The sequence below is a fragment of the Thermobia domestica genome, chromosome 3 (assembly GCF_964235325.1).
Source record: "Thermobia domestica chromosome 3, izTheDome1.hap1.1, whole genome shotgun sequence".
In the NCBI taxonomy this organism is placed as follows: domain Eukaryota; kingdom Metazoa; phylum Arthropoda; class Insecta; order Zygentoma; family Lepismatidae; genus Thermobia; species Thermobia domestica.
This window is the reverse complement of record NC_137456.1, coordinates 116,465,408-116,484,667: the sequence shown is the minus strand read 5'-3', so window position 1 is coordinate 116,484,667 and position 19,260 is coordinate 116,465,408. Positions and strand designations below refer to the sequence as shown.

The window sequence follows — 19,260 nt, the reverse complement described above, 5'->3', positions numbered from 1 at the left end:
GTTCACTGCAACTTCTTCAGATGAGCATATTTTAAATATAATTGCAGGTTCCGTTCTAATATTTTGTATGATAAATACAGTTTACTATGTATGTCGAGAGAGAGAAAGAAAGAAGGACCATTCATCTTGAAATGCCATTGTAACTTTTAAATTAATAGATAGAAATTGCTGAAATTTTATATGATGCAAACATCGACAAGGAGACTTATTGACGTGCTTTGCAGTATCACCAAATTAACGACGTTGCCAACCCAACATAAGGTAAGAATTGAATTCTTCCTGGCTGCGTGATTTTAGTAAGTGTTCTCGAGCTATCAGCCAGGTGAAGATATTGACATCTGACGTTTCGAATGCAGACATTGCATTCATCTTCAGGAATTGTAATGAAGAGACCAAATATATATGGGCATAAATGTATCGGGTGTTCTAAAAATGGCGCCCAAGGACAATAGAGCGCTATTCTTCACATCAGAATAAAGCAACAATGTTATATAATGATATACCCTTCGGAACCTCCTTCAGCCGCTGTCGGGAATGAAAATTTCACTATATGGCGACGTCGCAGACTAACTTGGAACCTTTAGCATTGCTCCTCGAATCCATCAAACAATTGTTACGCTAATGAGTGGTGCTAGTGTCAACGACTATCGACTTTAACTGACATCTGGAAAGAATAGATGTAACTGTTTGAATGATTGATAGATCTTCCCTGAGGTTCTTTATCTGAAATGTTGCCACATAGTGCAAGTCTCGTCTTGAGGACCCGAAAGGTATACAATTATATATATCTTTCGCTTTACTTTGGCTTGTTGAATAGTGCTCTGAGATTGACTGAGGGAAGTGCTGTCTCCTGGTTGGTTGTTATTGTGACTACGAGAAATGGCTTAGTTGAACGTTTCTCTCTCTCTCTCTCTCTCTGTCTCTGTAAAGAAACAACCAGGTAGGAGTTGAAACCCATTGTTACTATTGAGGCTGTTTCTTTCACGTGAGATTGTATGGCTTTCTTTATTATTCTGTCCCAAAAATTGCTGCACTTGGCTACTATGGTGAATTTGTAAAATTGACTCTGTTTCAGCTCTAAGTTATTCTGTGCTAGTCCTGACTCTTCGAGTTGCTGAAATCATATGTTGCTGTAGTCTTTGTAGCTGTTTTCTTCGTAAGTACTATCAGAGCATAGCTTAGAGCTGGAACAGAGTCAATTTTACAAATTCACCATAGTAGCCAAGTGCAGCAATTTTTAGGACAATAATGAAGGAAGCCATAGCCATCTTACATGAAAGGAACAGTCTCAATAGAGACAATGGGTTTCAACTTATTCGTATCTGGTTGGCCCTTTTCAGGAAGGAAAAAAAAAAGGAGTTTAACAAAGCCATTTCTCGTAGCCAATCAGGAGCCAGCATTTCCCTCAGCTACTCTTAAGCCCCCCGTTTATATCTCCGGCCCAAAAGATGAATGCAATCTCTGCATTCGAAACGTCGGATGTCAATATCTTGACCTGGCTGATAGCCCGAGAATATTTAATAAAACCAACATATAGTAATGCTTTTTTTTTTTCAAATACCATTACGTCAGATATTACATACTTCAAATCAACATGTTAAACGAAAACTTATAATATCCCATTTATTATTCAGTGTTACAGTGCGCTACAATGTCAGACTTTCAAAATTGGAGGCCTCTATAACCATAATAACGTAAGTTAGACGGACAGTACAATGGACATCCAAAATATTTTAGTGTTGGTCATGATACAATGTATTTTAAATAAACAGGAACAGATTTATAAAGGAATTATTTTTATTGTTATTATTATTATTATTATTATTAACTGCTTTATTCCGAAAAACTGCGTAGACAAGCATCACAACCACACACAAATGCTTTCCAAAAGACGTAAAGACAATAATACTGTTTAGAACAAAGTGTTATCTCAAACCGTTACAGAGATGTAGAGATTGCTGCACTGCTGTAAACAATTGACAAAATCATCCTTTTTACGTATTTTTACATGTAAGTTTCTCCAATATCAGTTGTGATGACATAAGATATAAGATTTATAAGATTAATATAAGATTTCTTACAAAATATACTCTTTACTGTAGCAAAAGAATCTACAACAACAAAACATACGTATAATCCATGTGTAAGAAATCTTACATTAATATTAGGTGTGGTGATATTTGAGTAGAGAAAACGATATATAACTAAGATAAAACTCGTTCAGCTTTCTAGTTTGTATTTTATTACTTGATTTGCATTATCTTTCTCGAGAAAGTAATTTCTTGCAGTTCCGAGTTACGTTTCTTTCTTTCCGCGTATTGTGTAGATTTTTCCTATATAACATGTTTATTTGTATAGGTAAGGAACTATTTCATATATGTAAATAATATCCTTTGTGTAAACCAAATGACTCCATGACAAATTATTTATTTTATTTTCAGCCCCGCTCTTAATGGAAATGTTTGTCAGTGGTGCTCCAAAAATTTTTATTCTTCATATGATCTACGGATACATACTCGTGTCCATACAGGAGAGAAACCGTTCACTTGTGACTTATGTGGAAAAGCTTTCAAGTTGAAGCACCACTTAAAGTCACATAAAAAGGTTCATACACCCACCAGGCCATTCTAGTGCAAAGAGTGTGGAGGGAGTTTTGCATCACAACAAGATATAAAGGATCATTCATTAATACATTTACTTAGTGGGTGAATGTATGTTCGTAGAAACTTTTTATTCATTTACAAAAGTTATGTACATGTATTCATTCATAAAAATTAGCATATTTACATGTATATTATAATGGAAAAAACATTCAACGAAAAGAAACGTCTATTCAAGAAATAATTTTGTACTTCGATAGAGGTTATTCTATTTGAAAATGTTGTTCTCAAATTCTCTAAAAATCTAAGGTAAAAATGCTCACCTGTTGTATATACTAAGATTCTAAATAGTTGCAGTGAATGTTGTCACTTACCACAGTTGGAGGATCTTCGTGCAAAATGCTTCTCACATCCCACATTCTTATGTCATTATCTTCACCTCAGTTATGGATTATTGTCTTTGACCTAAATTATTCACCTGGGTTCGAGTTCGCTATGTTGGTTTTCTTCTGAGCACCCTTCTTAATTTAAGATGTCGTCAATTACTCACTTTGACTAATCATTTATACGTTTTTATATTGAAGAGGAACGTAAATTTCTTCAGGGTTTTATATATATATATATATATATATATATATATATATATATATATATATATATATATATATATATATATATATATAATATGACAATGTGTATCATTGCTTTTTCTGATAAACAATATAAATTGAAATACTACAAGTAATAGCTTGAAAAAATAACTTCAAAATATCAGTTACTGCATAATGGTTAGTTAAAAAAAGTATTTATCTTGAGTGAAGAACGACTTAGCGTAATATTAAGAACACTATCTAATATATTGTAGCGAGAATGTAATTCAGGGTAAACCCGGCAAAGTAGAGTTTACGTAGTGGCTTTTAGGCCTGTTCTAGTTTATCCAGTTATTTTGCTCGGAAGACGGTCGAATTCCAATGTAGAGTTCGGAATTGATTTCTTCCACGACTTCATCCGAAAACGACTGATTTAGAAGCCTTGTAGCAAATAAAACTATACAATCTTGGTACGTGTGACTTTAGCAGCTGTGCATAATTACCCTCATCTCATACGAAAGAGAGAAAACTGGCACACTAGGTTGGGCATGCAGTGATTCTGAAGCCCTACATATGGTATCTTTTCAAAGATGAATTCTAACCATGTCTTCTACATTTATTTTCTTTCTTGACAGTCGTGATTGAAAATTCCTTTGGACCATAAACGTTGAATCACCTAATACCCCGAACAAACCTCATTCCATGAGTCTACAGTGGCTCAGAAATGTATTAAATCTGACTCCCAAGAATGTTTGATCTTCTCCGCTCACATTAATCTTTAAGTTAGTACTGACATGTAGAAGTGGATCTACTGTAGTATATTACAGAATGTTATGCAATATTAATTACAGTATGGAATACTGGAAGAAAGTCAGAATGAAAAATTCTATGTTCTCCTAATGATTGCTAAGTTATATGATCACAGGTGCATAGCGCAGAAAGCCTGGAAGGAGGGAGGCAGGTAGTGGGCTAGTATCAAGCTCGTAAAATATACGAGGATAAGGGAACATATAGGATATCATGAAAATTCTCTCAGTCATTACACACACTCTACTTCCTGTCAAATAGTAGTGATGAATTTACTGTCAATGTTATTCTTTTGTCGTATATAAATCTAATTGTCTGGATGTTGGAGGAGAAAATGTATCTTTCTCTTACATTTACATAACCCAACCATTGGGTTCAAAATCTCATCTAAATTATGCCATTGTTGGACATCAATGAAGGGCAGAAAGCAATAGAAATATAAACAGTGATACATTATATGTGTTTAGACAATGAAAGGTAATCACATTTGCTACTGTCTAGATCGTCCCCAGATCTATACATAAGCATAATAACCAGCTGCAAACGATGAAACTTTTTAATTATTAATTGCAATTTTTCCTCTTTCAGATGGAAGCTTAATTATTCTTCGGTTTTTAATGTCAAATTGCACTGTATATTTTTATCAAGAAGTCTTGATTTTTTTAATATTTTTTTTAAATAATTGAATGTTCTGATTTCTTTAAGTATTTGAGCAAATACTACACGTTTCAGAGTTTGTTAGAAATATATATTGTTTGCGGTCTTTAGTAGTGTCTTGCGAATTGGAGCAAAAGGTGTGTGCAGGTAATGGGGTGTGCATATGCGCAGAATTGTAAATCCTGTATAGGACAAAGGTGTTCTGATTATTTTAATTAATGTATCAATGTTTCTTTGCTGAATAAATTAGATAAAATTACTACAAGTATTGTTCTTCTTTGTTTTAATTATGATGGACTCCAGAATAGCTACGTAAGTGACATTTGTACTTTATAAATATTGTGTTCTGAATTTTCTGTTAAGTAGATTTGTCAATTTTGTTTCCGTGTCTCTGAGATCGTTAAAGTTCGAACAAGTAAATATATTAAAAAACAAGCTTACACGTTGCTTTTTTTCATTCGTACTGCCTCATTCTACATAATTATTTAAGCATTTTTTATGTAATTTTGTACAACATATAAAGTGCAAAACAGAGGGGTAAAAAAAAAAAAAAAAAAAAGCAATGTGTAAGAATAGTTCCAAATAATAGTTTGGCGAGAAGTAAAAGACCTAAGTCAAATATACAATTCCCTTGTGCTAAAGGGTAAATCCTAAAAAGAGTATAACTTTAGAGCTCTTACGTTACATTGGGTTTTCGGTTAATTCTGATGTGCTTTGATTACTCTTCAATGGTTTAGGAGCGTACATTATATAATACAGCGTACCGCTAATATATTATGCAATATAAGAGATCCATATTAGATTGTATCCCCGTCAAAACACACGTTGATCTCTGTTATAACGATAATCCTTTCTTGCTTTGATCTCTGTTGTAGTTGGTTCGAAAATAAACTGCGCCAGTGTAAAGAGTACATCACAAAAAGTGTATAACTTTAGAGATTTTAGGTTATATTGGACTTTCAGTTAATTGTGATGTGCTTTAAATTCCTCTTCATTGGTTTAGGAGCGTTTAACAATATGACGATAACATATTATGCAATATAAAGAACCTATAATAGATTGTATCCCTACATGTAATGTACACTGGACTTCGTAAGCTTAATCAACATAAAGAACCCCACACAGTAACACACCGCACCCGACATCAAGCATATATCGCAATATTCCATAGCAAGCTCCTTCGTGGCTACATGGTTAGCGTACTCGTGTTAGCGCAGAAGACCCTCGCTTGGTTCACGGTGGGAATCTTGTGATTCGGATCCCACATTAAGATGTAAGTCCAATATAACCTAATCAGGCAACAACAATCGATCTACATATAGTCCAAGTATCTCAGACACACACAGATCACAAAGACAGCAACATTTGTTTAATTCAAAAACGTCCGAATACCTACTCAATCGTGTTTGTTCGCCTCACAACGGAGTATATATCCTATTCTGCACCATTTTTAACCTATGCGGAAATAACCATTTATCTCCAACACGTTGTCACAGCTTCCTCTGCACATTACTCCTAATTACACAATTAAGTGCTTTTTTACAGCCTTGTTAAATTAAAAAGAAGAAGAAAAAGTGACGTTTCCACTGAATATTTTCTCTTTCAAGAAAGAGCATCACAGCAAACAGACTCACGATGGATAGCACCAGTAAAATAATTCTGCGTATTGTGCAGTGGTATGCAAGTTTACAGGTCTTGCTTCTTATGCATTGAAAATAATTCTCTGTGAAATCCTGTCTATTCTCTATTTGAATTTCCCGTCAGTGTCATATTTTCCCCATAATATTAAATGTTAATTATATGGTAATGAATTTGGCTCTTTCTTTGGAAATAAAGCTATTTTTTATTTGCAGCTTCGTTAATGCCAAGAATGCAAACATATGTCACTGGTGCTGCAAACTGTTTTCTTCTTCATATAATCTTCGGAGGCATATTCTTGTCCACACAGGAGAAAAAGCATTCACATGTGACATATGTGGAAGAAGTTTCCGGCTGAAACACCACCTGGACAGACATCGAAGAATTCACTCTTCTGACAAACCATTCTTCTGCACCCAATGTGGAAGGAGTTTTGCATCAGAGGAAGATATTAGAAATCATTCATTAATACATTCCGTTTTTAGATAAACTGAAGAGAATTGTGTATCTTGTATAAACATTTTTCTGATTCAATTATGAAATTTGTATTTATATAAATTTAAAAAGCAGTATACTGCTTCAATTAACAATTTAGCTGTACGGTGTCTGTCTGCAATATCTTATTTGTTATACGTATGTTTGTACAATTACATCCACTTCTACTTCTGAACAGTATTTGGTATGCAGAATGTATTTCAGTTAATTATGAAGACAGCTTTAAGTTTTATTAATAGTGTACGGAGGTCGCAGTAAAAATTGAATCATGTACAAGTTCGAACGCATAAACTCGAATTCTCAATAGCGGACATTCTCAATAACGGACGGGGACATTGAAAACTATTCCCCAGCGCCTATGTAAAACTTCCAATCAACGGACAGCCAACAATAAAAGTCTCGTATTTTCTGGAATTTCAAACAGTAACGGGCAGGGTTTCTAACATAATCGTTCATTGTTGAGTAAGGTATTGTATTTCTTTTGTATTTTTTTAAGTGTATGTTGTTCAGTAGCAATTTTCAGCATAGTTTGATCAATGGAATGACGTCTCGTGCAATTTATCTTCGTCTGGCTACAAGTGATCCATTTGCAAGACGCAGACATCGTGTATAGTACAGTATAAAGGAAGAACTTGTACTGAAATTTCCATTTACTGTACTTAGAAAACTGCATTAGTGTACATTAGGTATGAAAATAAACAGCAAGATAATGTTGCCTAAATTTGTGTGTACACTGCAGTATTTTTTTTTTTTTTTTCTTGTGTTGCAACTTAAGCTTTTTTCCGAATAGCGGACACTTCCGAATAACGGATAGTTTTACGTTCCCTGGATAGGTTTACGTTTCACGGTACTGTCCACTATATAGAAGTTTTACTGTATATTGATATAGATAACTCCATTTTATTACACAATCTTGACAGCATATAAATTTTTCTTGTTTTTCTTTCTTTTCTTTCCTTTCTTCCAATTGAAACAATTCCAAGTGGACGGGTCATTTGTTAGTGGAAATAGAAACAGTCTTGATTCAAGCTCTTCCTACACTGTAAGGAATATTTTAGGCTTTGTTCTAGCAATTATAAGTCGCTAGCAAAAGTATAGTCTTGTTGAAAAGGAAGGAAGAAAATCTTAGCACTCATGTTTCTTTAGAATGTCGTATTTTACATTCAGAAATAGGACAGTCCAGTACTTTTGCTTAAAATAAAGATCTGAAGCAACTAGAGAAAATGTGCGTTTTTCGATTTATTCTTACTTATGTCTAAGAGTACAAGGATTCCTAATACGTTAACCGCGTAGTCCCATAATCAAATGTTTTATTCTGGGGCTAGCAGTGTTCTCTAATCTATTGAATAACATTTGAAGAGTGTACAACATATATGCACTTGACCCGTAGTAATAGACCAAGTATGCACATGGCGCTTAAAGTGCGTGATTACACTCTTCTATCATACATTATTTCATTAAAAAGTCAGCTGAAACCTAAATCATTCTAATATAAACTTTGACAATTTTTCGTAATGTTGTGCAAAACATTAAACCTGATCTGAAATCGTACTGTATATAAATATACTCAAAAAAAAAAAAAAGTTTTATATTTTAATAGAATTCACCAAAGATATAAAATTCACATGAAACTAATCCAACCTATGTATTGAATTGGGCTGTTTTCCTACTTATTTTAGTAGGACTTAATTTAAATCAGAAGTAAAATTAAACTTGAAACGTAATTAATTTATGATTTTGTTTCATTGTAAATGTGGAATCGATACAGAGCAAATTATTAAAATTGTGAAATGTCAAGACATATTATGCAAGTTCCTTATATATTAACTCAAATATTTCATTTCTACAACACGCAAATTCATTATAATTCGATATAATGCGTAATTTAGAAAAATTTTTATAGTGAACATTTAACTTACAGTACTTGCAGGAACGATTTGTATCTAGAATTTAGTTCTTAACAGTGATTTATTAAACGGAATGCTGTGTGATAGACATGCGTCTTCCCCCTTCCAGAGAGGGTAACAATATCTATTTAAGCACTCGTAATTGTGTTATGCATGTCTCCACTTAAAATGACTATTCACTTTTCTACCGGTGTTAAGTCAGTTCGCTTTATGGAGAATAATAAATACAAATTTGGATTACCTTAGGTTCTGTAGAATATCACCCACTTTAGAAGAATATCACCCACATGAGCTATACTTCTTACCGTGCAGTTTATAGTAGTTTGTACTACTCTTCGAAAAGACTTTAAAATAACCACAAGACGTTCATATCACTTCCATATAGATTTATTAAACATCAATTAGCATAGGTCATAGCCAGACCTATCAAAAATTGTTATACTTACGTATTCTGTAACTTTTTTAAAAAAATCAGTCTTTAGCTCAATATTGAGTTTAATAAAGTAGTGGCAAAATACTGAAGTGCTAATACTGCCACAATATCATCATCATCATCATAGGTGTTCTGCCTTTATTGGCAGGTCACATGCCGCAGCTGAGAAGCTTCCATGCTCCACGGTCCTCCGTTAACCTTTTCGTCTTCGCGTATGATCTTGCTGTTTTAATATCATCCATTAATTGTAGTCTCCTTCGCCCCCTCCCTCTCTTTCCCGCCACCATACCCTCTAGGACGTCCCTCATGATACAATCTCTTCTTAGGCAATGTCCCAACCAGTTTCTCTTCCTTTTCCTAATAATATCTAAAAGTGTTCTTTTCTCACCCACCATTTCTAACACTCTCTCATTCGTTTTCCGCTCGACCCAACTAATTCTTTCCATTCTTCTCCACACCCACATTTCCGCCCCATACAGTACAACACTCCACACGAAGCATTTTGTGAGTCTTTTTCTCAACTCTTTGTTCAAGGTCCCACAAAACAGACTTTTCTTTCTTTTAAAGGCTTCTTTCGCCATTCTTATCCTTGCTTTTATTTCACGTTCGCATTTCATGTCATTACTAAGAATACTACCCAGGTATCGAAAACTATTCAGTTGTTCTATTTTCTCCCCTCCTACTTTTATATTTGACACAGACCCCTTCGTTCCAATCACCATGGCTTTTGTCTTTCTAACATTTATTTTCATCCCATATTCTTCAAAGCCCTTTCTCATTTTTTCTAACATTTTATTGATTTTCTTTTCACATTCTGCAACAAGCGCCATATCGTCTGCAAATCTTATGCATCTAATCATTCTACCTCCTACCGAAATACCATCATAATCATGTAGGCTCTTTTTCACTATCTCTTCTAGATAGACATTAAATAGTGTTGGCAAGAGGCAGCATCCTTGTCAGACTCCCCCTTCCAATCGCACTCTCTTCCGTCAGTTCTTCCCCTATCCTAACACTTACTTGTTGGTTCATGTATAAGTTTCTTATGAGTCTTCTGTCTTTCCATTCCAACCCTATCTTTGTTAGAACTCCCAACAACAATTCCCAATTCACGCGGTCAAAAGCCTTTTCTAGATCAATAAATACAACATACACCTCTTTCCCTTTTTCTATAAATCTTTCACCGATCACCCTTAATAATCCAATAGCATCTCTTGTGCCCTTGCCTCTTCTAAACCCGAACTGCTCCTTCTCAACATCTTTATTTGTTCTTCCATATAACCTTCTGTTCAGTATTCGGAGCAGAATTTTAGCTGCATGAGATATGAGACTAATAGTTCTATAATCCTCACATCTCTTTGGGTTCGATTTCTTAGCCATCGGTATCATGATCGTTTTCAGAAAGTCTTTTGGCCATTCTCCTGTTTCATATATTTCATTGCATAGTCGCCACAATTCTTTCTTTCCCTTGTCTCCTATATTTTTAATGAATTCGATTGGTATGTTATCTATTCCGGTTGCCTTTCCATTCCTAATCTCGGATATAGCCTTTTCAAACTCATCCCAAAGAATACTAAATCCTTTATCATTCTCGCCTACTTCATTTTCCACTTCAACATTTAAGCCACACGATCTATCCCTACTCTCATATAAGTCTTCAACGTATTCTTTCCACCTTCCTATTACCTCATTTCTCTCGCTGACTACCTTCCCATTCTTATTTTCTACTGCCATCATAATACCCCCTTGTTTCCTCCGAAATTCCATAGATTTCACCTCCTTGTACATTTCCTCATATTTCCCAACTCTTTCTAATTCTTCTATGTCCTCGCATTTTCTTTTGTAAAACTCTTCCCTCGCTCTGTCTGTTTCTCTTCGTAATTCATTATTTAACTCTCTGTACATCTTTCTGCCCTCTTCTGTATCAACCTGTTTCCACATCTTCCTCTCCCTCATTTTCTGCCACAATATAATAAAATATAAATACTTAATCAGAGGTAGAATTTGGATCACGCTTACTTTTCTGAAGATCACCACAGTATATATAGACTCACAATCAGTTTTTTTTTTTCCAATGGTTACATATAAAGTATACGGAACAACGCTATTTACGAGGCTTTGAAAATAATTTCTATAAATTTTTATAATCATCAGATTCCTGAAACTGCTAAGAACCTATTGGTGTCAGCTTGTAAAATATTATATTTGAAGCCTAATAATTTATAAATGACTTAAACTCATGACCTTTAAAACAAATTCTGATTTACACAGGGATTCTTATGGACAGTCCTTTTTAACTAGTACCTGAAACTATTATAGTGACGTCATTTTAAACTAATGGCATAAACGCAGAAATATGATACTTAACAAATACAACTGAAATGAAAAATTAATTTTAGAAAACAATAAAATTGAATTATGTAACGAAAAATAAAAGTGACATTGTTACAGAACGTTCGATTTTCAAGCTTACAGGAAAGAAAACTACTCAAATTGAACTACAGAGTCATTGCCAGAAGAACGTGTATGGGATGGATGCATTTTTCCTTGCGATTTTATGTAACAGCGGCAGGGTAAAGGCATGAAAGTTCTAGGATTTTTAAAAAGCAAGTTTGTATCTAAAGATGGGTTGCCACGTTAGAAGAACTTGTAGCTGTCATAAAAAAAAATTTGAAACCCTACCATATTTCACCGTGTACACAGTCTTAAAAGGGTCATAAAACATTTTTTCCATCTTGCAAGGAATCGAACAGTGTCCAACTTTCTGGGACGTCTTGCTTGCTACCTGCTATCGCCTTCCCGCTGATAAAGGAAAAACCAGTTTCGCCGCTTCCGAAACAACGGATTCTTTTGGACAAGGAGGGGGAGTGTTCCAAATAAACGTTTTTAATGAGGAGGTTAATTGTTTGTCCACTAGACTGCAGTGCTGCATGGGTGGTGATACCTTTCTTGCTTACAAGAAGTTGTAAAATCTAAACAGTAGATAGAAAGATCGGGTAGCACGGTCTTTTTTATGACAGCTACAAGATTCATGTAAAGTGGAAACGTGGTCTAATGCAGGCAAAATACATTGTCTATATTATCAGTTAACGGTACCATAATCAGTGAAATCGAACCACAATAATTAATGACATTTTTGTTATCATGCAGAATTTACGTATTGATATGTATGTTGAGTGTATCACAATATTTCATCCATCTTTCCAATATTTCTTTTTCTCTTGGTAGTAACTTCCCATTTTTATTTTTCTATCCTATTGTTCTTGTATTGTGTCCTTTCTTCATTGTTTGATAGCCTTGTTTCCTTTCATAGTTTTATCATAAATATCGTGTGTATTGTCGTTCTTAATGGAACTGTAAGTGACAATATTAGACTTACAGTTCCATTAAGAACGACAATACACACGATATTTATAAGTGACAATATTAGACTTAGTAGAACTTACTAAAAAAAATGCTTGTGTTAGTATCAGTGCTACTTAAGAAACCAAAACTTTTGATTTTTTTATTTATTTATTTATTTTATTTTATTTTAATTCTGTTGTTCCAGGTGGCTATTAATAATGGTGTCCCATCTTTTGTCCAAATTACTTTTGTCTGGATTTAAACTTGACATTCAATCAAATGAAGATGGAACACCATTGTTAGTAACCACCTGGAACAATAGAAAAATCAACCGAATTAATGAAAAAAGATCAACAAAATTTGTTTCCTTAAGTAGCATTTTGGTACTAATGACACCAAACTTTTTGTAAGTTCTGCTAGTTTTTTTTTTTTTTTTTTTTTTTTTTTTTTTTTTTTTTTAATAATAATAATACACATTTTCATTAAAGAAAACACAGTACACCTAATATTTATGATAAAACTATGAATGAATTCAAGAGAGTTCAACATGTGTAGAAAATCATCGCATCAAAAGGACCATGGCTCAAAGAATCTTGCACAAATCAAAAAGTCGGAAGTAGAACACACACCTGTTGTTTCGAACTATTAGTAAAAGTGATAAATCAGTTTACTACACTATTTATTGAGGCAGTTGTTTTATATTATTTAGTTTATTTAGCGTGCTATCGAGAAGCATAACTATACCAGTTAAAATTCTCGGAATACAATTCAAGCCTCAATAAGTGAGTAAAACAGCAAATTAGTGTATTTGAAATTATTATATCGATCATGGCGCGTGGTTTGTATTTTGTTTTCAAAATGTTACAGATAAACTTAACCATACTTACAGTCATTTTTCATTATATAATGAAGTCATGAGATGTGATTAAAACAGGAATGTGTGTTTATGTAAATAAATAAGCTGCTGGCGAAGATGGGGACTCCCGCTGAAAATTTTGGTATTAATAAAAATTTAGACAAATTCTTGAGTTTAATTTAGTAGAATACTTAAATAGTGTATTTCGTTTGTACTAACTTAATGCGCATTAAATAATGTGATAGCTAATCATCGTGCAGTAACGTTTTCTTTCCTTTGATTGGCTTTTCAATTTAAATTGTCTGGTGTTCTCTTTTTTGTGCTCCAAATCTAGATGGTTTAGTTAGGAATCCCTCATTTTGTGAATTGGTATACAGTTCTAATTAACTTGTGTTCGTCTTCATTTGCACGATTCTGGAAGGTTAATTGTAAATAAAGGAATAGATTGTTTACGTACTCCTAATGAAGTGATAACATGAAATATTTCTTTTAAGGGTGAAAATGCACAGCGACCTTCGTATTTTTTTTCCCTCTATACAGTGCCACTTCATCGCCAAACGGCGAACACTCGTATTTTCTGTGCACATTCTCTCGGGTTCGACGCGACCAATGGTTCGGATCCCACATTAAGCAGTAAGTGAAGTACCTCTTGGTGCCTAAAAATGCCACATTCGGTCTTCGTGCCGAAAAACGACGCTAAACTCAAATTAACCAATCAAACAATTGTTCTCTCTGGGGAGCAGGTGAAGTAATCTTAAAACAACTCTCCACCAAAATAAGAAGATGATACTTATTTATTTAGTAATTTGGTAAATCTGTTATAATCTCTACACGATTGCTTTTTGATTTCGAAACTCCATATTAATTTTATTTTAGTTTAGTTTATTATTATTATTATTATTATTATTATTATTATTATTATTATTAATTTATACATATAAAATATTTTATTTGCAGCTTCAACCCAGTTAAAAGTGTTAAAAGTACAAATGTATGTCGGTGGTGTTCCCAAAGATTTTCGTCTGAGTATGATCTCCTAGTTCATATTCGTGTTCATGCAGGGAAGAATCAGTTCAAATGTGATATATGTGGGAAAAAATTCATTGAGAAGTATTCTTTCAGAAAACATCGATTGATCCACAGCGTCCAGAATGACTTCTGCAAAAAATTTAAATGGAAGTTTCCTTTGAACAGTATATAAAGGAATATTTGTTGTCACATTCATTTGTCTTTTTCTCTGCTTAATTTAATTTTATGTAATATTTTAACAACAATGTTTGTGATTTCAGTGTACTGTTAAAAATTAACGTGTTGTCATATTTTATTTTATGTACTAAAGTGTACGTGAATAAAGAACTATACAAAAAAAAATATATCAAATTAGCGTTTTAAATGTTCATAGCAAATATATTTTACTTATTGTGTCAGATTTTCAAAAACATTTTCCTTCAAATAACATTGTCGTGAGTCTGTTGTTTTATTACGAAACAGGTGAAGCTGTATGTTCTGGGTTTACATTATGGAGATAGCACGTAATTTCGTCAATAATACAATTGATAAAATTTATAAGTTACTGTATGAAAAACTGTGATTTTTAATACACATACTAGAGAGTTCGAAGCAGAGAACATATTAATTTGTCTTCTTTTAATGGAGTAAATAGTGCGTTACAAATGTAGTTACTGACCTCAATAAAATTTGACGAAATATTATCAAACTTTGTGGTTATATTTAATAAGTGCAATACATTACTCTAGTACAAAGTACGCCTAACAATTGAAAATGAACTGCTCATACCATCATTTGCGTGTATATATATTCATAGTTATAACTAGGTGTTATTTTAAATTATTTTAAAATACACACGTGTCCAAAATTAAGTGACAAGCGGGAATAACCAACATGTTTGTGATGAAAAATTACAATACTGGTAGGAGATATCCAATACGCAACGCTGTGCCTGCGTGCCCTTCACGCTTGTGTAGTGGTTAGCGTGTGAGCTCGGATTCGATTCCGGTTGAGAGAGCACAAAAAGATTAATTCCACAATCGTTCACTTTAGGTCCGTCATCCGTTAGTTTAATCATCTGTCACCTGTAGCTAAAAGGGCATAATCGTTGGACGTTAAACTTAAAAAAAAAAAAAAAAGAAAAAAGAAAAAAAATTCATAAAAAATATTTACAATTTTAGTAAGCAGCTTGACCCTTCGTGTTCTGAAATAATCTTTCTGCGCTTGGTGGTACACTGTATGTTCCAACGCGGAGCATATTTTCAAGGTAAACATTAGTTATCCAGGGAGGAAAAATCAATTCAGTTAATACATTTTCAATTACGGATCAGGGGGCCGGATAAGAGAGTTCGGTAGACCGAAACCGGCCCGGAGGCCGGCTATTCCACATGGCTGGTCTAGACGAAACATTGTGCTGGGGTATAATCGGTCGAATGGAAGTACAATAGTCCTAAACTGATGTGACATGGTTACTAAATGTGTCCTGACAAGTATTCTCCAGGATGTGGCAGCAGTTCCAAGAGACAGGAACAATTATTAGAAGATCATGATAAGGCACCCACGAAGCACAACACACATGGATGATTGTTTATTTAGCATTAACAGGGCGTTACAATAGAGGTATAAATATAATCCAGATCGCTCAGCACTTGTATGCTGCTACTATTACCTCGATTTCGCGGCAAACGGTGTACCTCCACTTCAATGGGATGATATTCAGAACGACAGTGGTATGTATTTCCCTCTCACAGATAAAAGCGATGAACGTGATGCCGAAAGCACGGACAATGAACCCCAGAACAATGGGAGGTTGTACTGATCAAGGATAAATCGCGATTTAATCTGCACATCGACTCTCGGTGTGTGTGTGTGTGTGTGTGTGTGTGTGTGTGTGGAACCCGTTTTCTTCACTCCAACATCCGAAAAATGGATCACTACCAAGTCGGTGGAATTTAAGTTGGAGAATATTCGACAGATTTCATGGCTTACACGCTGTCCGGACGTGAACCCCATTGAATATATGTGGGGCGCATCTAAAAGAAGGTTTGCATCTTGTCACTTCCTTCCCCAACCGTTTCAGATCTCAGAATTTCTCGGCTGGAGGAGTGGAGTAACGGATTTGCAAAGAACTTCTAGGAAATTACAGCAGTTCCAGGGAACCAGTTCCCTATTACCAGATGTACCGAATAACCAGGAACATTTAAACTTCATGCATTCCTATGATCATGGCTGAACCTCAAGCATCGTTTCACGTTTCGGTTCATATCGTGTATTTGTTTGTATGATTTTCACATTTTGTTCTGCTCCTGCTTCGGTACATTATTGTACACTGTCACACATCACTGGAATTCCATTGTGTTCATATGCTTGTTAGCATCTTCGATTTTCCGTTTGTCACTTTAATTTTGGATATGATGTACTATGTTTCAAATCAGAAGTTACACCTTTTGTAAAATGCATCACTTCTGATTGTATATTGCAAAGTGAAATTAACCGCAGTAACAACTAAACAATTACGATGATTCAATGCTTTGCAAATATTCGGAAGAAAAATATTTTATTAATTAGGTCAGTTTTTGTTGTTATCATTATTTAGTTGTGGGCGGATAAGCGGGTGAAGGTAAGGCATGCCTGTTTGTTAGAGAGGGGAAACCTCTTATGAAATCGGGAAGAAATAGTAACGGTGAAAGTTGTGAATATAGGGAAGACAACAAGAAACCATTTCATCATTTGGATATATAAGGGTTAGCAGTGATGACTAAGTCTATTATAGATATCAACTTAGTGATCATGGAAATCTTCAGAAGAGTCTTTTCTCATGGTCATCTAACGAAATCTTCAGAAAAAAGAAAATAATATTGATATATGGAATGTGAGAACCTTATTAAATTTGAAAACACCAAGATCTGTCCGCAATCCATTTCCAGCACAAGCAGTTATCTTGTTGCAGACCTGTTTCATGTCTCGTTGCAAACTCTGCACACTCTGAATGTTAATATTAATTGCATGTTAATTGTTGATACTGTACGAAATACAATAACAATAGTGATAAGAAGGATAATACTGGAAAACATTTGCATCAGTCTTGACGCCTTCATTGTATTACTTAGCGAGAATCGGTCTCAGAAACTAACAGATTAAGAACAGAACAAAGAAGAACTGGACTTTCTAACAGAAAAATTATGTAACTATGACACATATTTCTAAAGTCAGTGAGAAGATAAAACAACGTTCTTCATTTATTCTAAAAGAATGGAAATGTTTATGAAGGTCAAGCAGCGACGTAAGTATTACCTATTTGACAAGTCACTGTGTTTGATTTGTGGAGTCCCTGTTGTTATTAGTGATGAGCAAATGGAAGACCAAGACCAAGATCCGGGTGGTCTTGGTCTTACACTGGAACCTTTGGTCTTGGTCTTGGTTTTGATCTTGCAAGTCTTGCTTTTAAGAAATCTTATGCTTTTCATCCGTAAATTTTACTCTGCATACATTCTACAATACGCCAGTAGTAACGGAAATACAATGTATGTTTCTAAATGAAATATAGTTTACCTTCGTGTAAATATGATGATAGTACACAACATAGGTGATAACCTTTATTTTTATTTATTTTTTTTTTCATTGGGTCCTCACGCTTCATTACTTATAAGATAAATTACAACGTTTCGTAATATTTTTATATTTTTTTAACAGATTCAATACTCTACTGGTTCCCAGATTGGGGAAACGCATGAAAGAAAATTAAGGCGGCACAGATTACTGAAATAAAATAAATTGCTAAATTATTTTTACGCTCTAAAGGCGTCAGATTTTTTGTTTTCAACTAAGATTAGCTAATCTTTGCACTGAACAAACTTCCAATTAAATATTGAGATTTTATTTTACTGTTTTCAATATGTACTCTATGAAACAGAAACATGGACATTACGCAAAAGTGATGAAAGAATATTGGAGGCTTTCGATAAAAGGAGAGAATTAGCTGGGTTGAACGGAAAACAAATGAGATGGTGTTAGAAACAGTAGCAGTAGGGAAGAAAAGAAGAATTTTAGATGTAATTAAGAGGAGGAAAAGGAACGGGTTGAGGAGGAACTTTATTGTGAGGAACATGCTAGAGAATATGGTGCAAGGAAAGAGGGAGGGGGCAAAGGAGACTAGTTGAAGGAAGGTATTAAAACAGAAAATTGCTACGTCAAGACGAAAAGACTAGCTGAGGACCACCGTATATCGAAGCTTCTGAGTTGCAACAAGTGACCTGTCAAAAATGGCAGAATAGCTATGATGATATATTAGCAAAATTGGCCAAAAAAGAGAGAGAAAAATTAAAATAATAACGATTATAATCAAACCTCTTAATATTTTAGTATAACTGAAAACTGAAAACGACTCAACTGTCCATGTCTTTTGTGTAAACTCAGCTTATACAAATACTTTTGACATGTATTAGAAATACACCGGTGTACTTGTACATACCATCAAACTCCAAGTTATTTGAAATTGTACAAAATCACTCTCATTTGTGAATATGGATTATTTATTGTTGTATAATGTTATATCGATCAATCCTCGTGTGCTATATACCTGAGGAAGCTGAAACTTATATTGATAAACAATTATTCAACGTATAAGCACCCACCCATGAAATCAAACTTGCGGTCACATACACAAATTTTTGTCAATGCCATGAAACTAACAATGCTGCACCCATGTTGTCTCTCTCCCCTCCCGAGAGGCGTGTGTCATTCCAAAGATTGCGTTAATTAAATGCTGCTCCCAATGCTCGTTTGTCATCAGTCCGCTTGTCCTTTCAGTATGCCTGCTGTACGTTGATGACTTTCCAGTATATCAGTGTGTGTCTCATGCCCACCGGTGACCTGTTCACTTCTACTTTCATATCCTGCGTTGTGTGTCGTGTCGTTTGGTGCA

At 34.3% G+C, this 19,260-nt stretch overlaps 1 protein-coding gene across 14 annotated transcripts in view; it reads left to right on the top strand.

Moving 5' to 3' along the window:
- LOC145680677 (uncharacterized) overlaps positions 1 to 19,260 on the top strand; it is a 246,213-nt gene that overhangs the window by 130,827 nt on the left and 96,126 nt on the right. The window contains exons 4-5 of one of the 14 annotated variants that reach the window (XR_014130659.1): positions 6,508 to 7,254; positions 14,286 to 14,411. The exons of 11 other annotated variants lie outside the window; for them this stretch is intronic. Coding sequence is in view for 2 of the 3 variants with exons in the window: in XM_081751555.1 (XP_081607681.1) it covers positions 14,286 to 14,529 (244 nt within the window). In the remaining variant the exon portion in view is untranslated. Of the gene's footprint in view, positions 1 to 2,441; positions 3,218 to 6,507; positions 7,255 to 14,285; positions 15,027 to 19,260 lie in introns of those variants that run through there. 2 more of the 14 variants (XM_081751555.1, XM_081751564.1) reach the window with 2 other exon arrangements.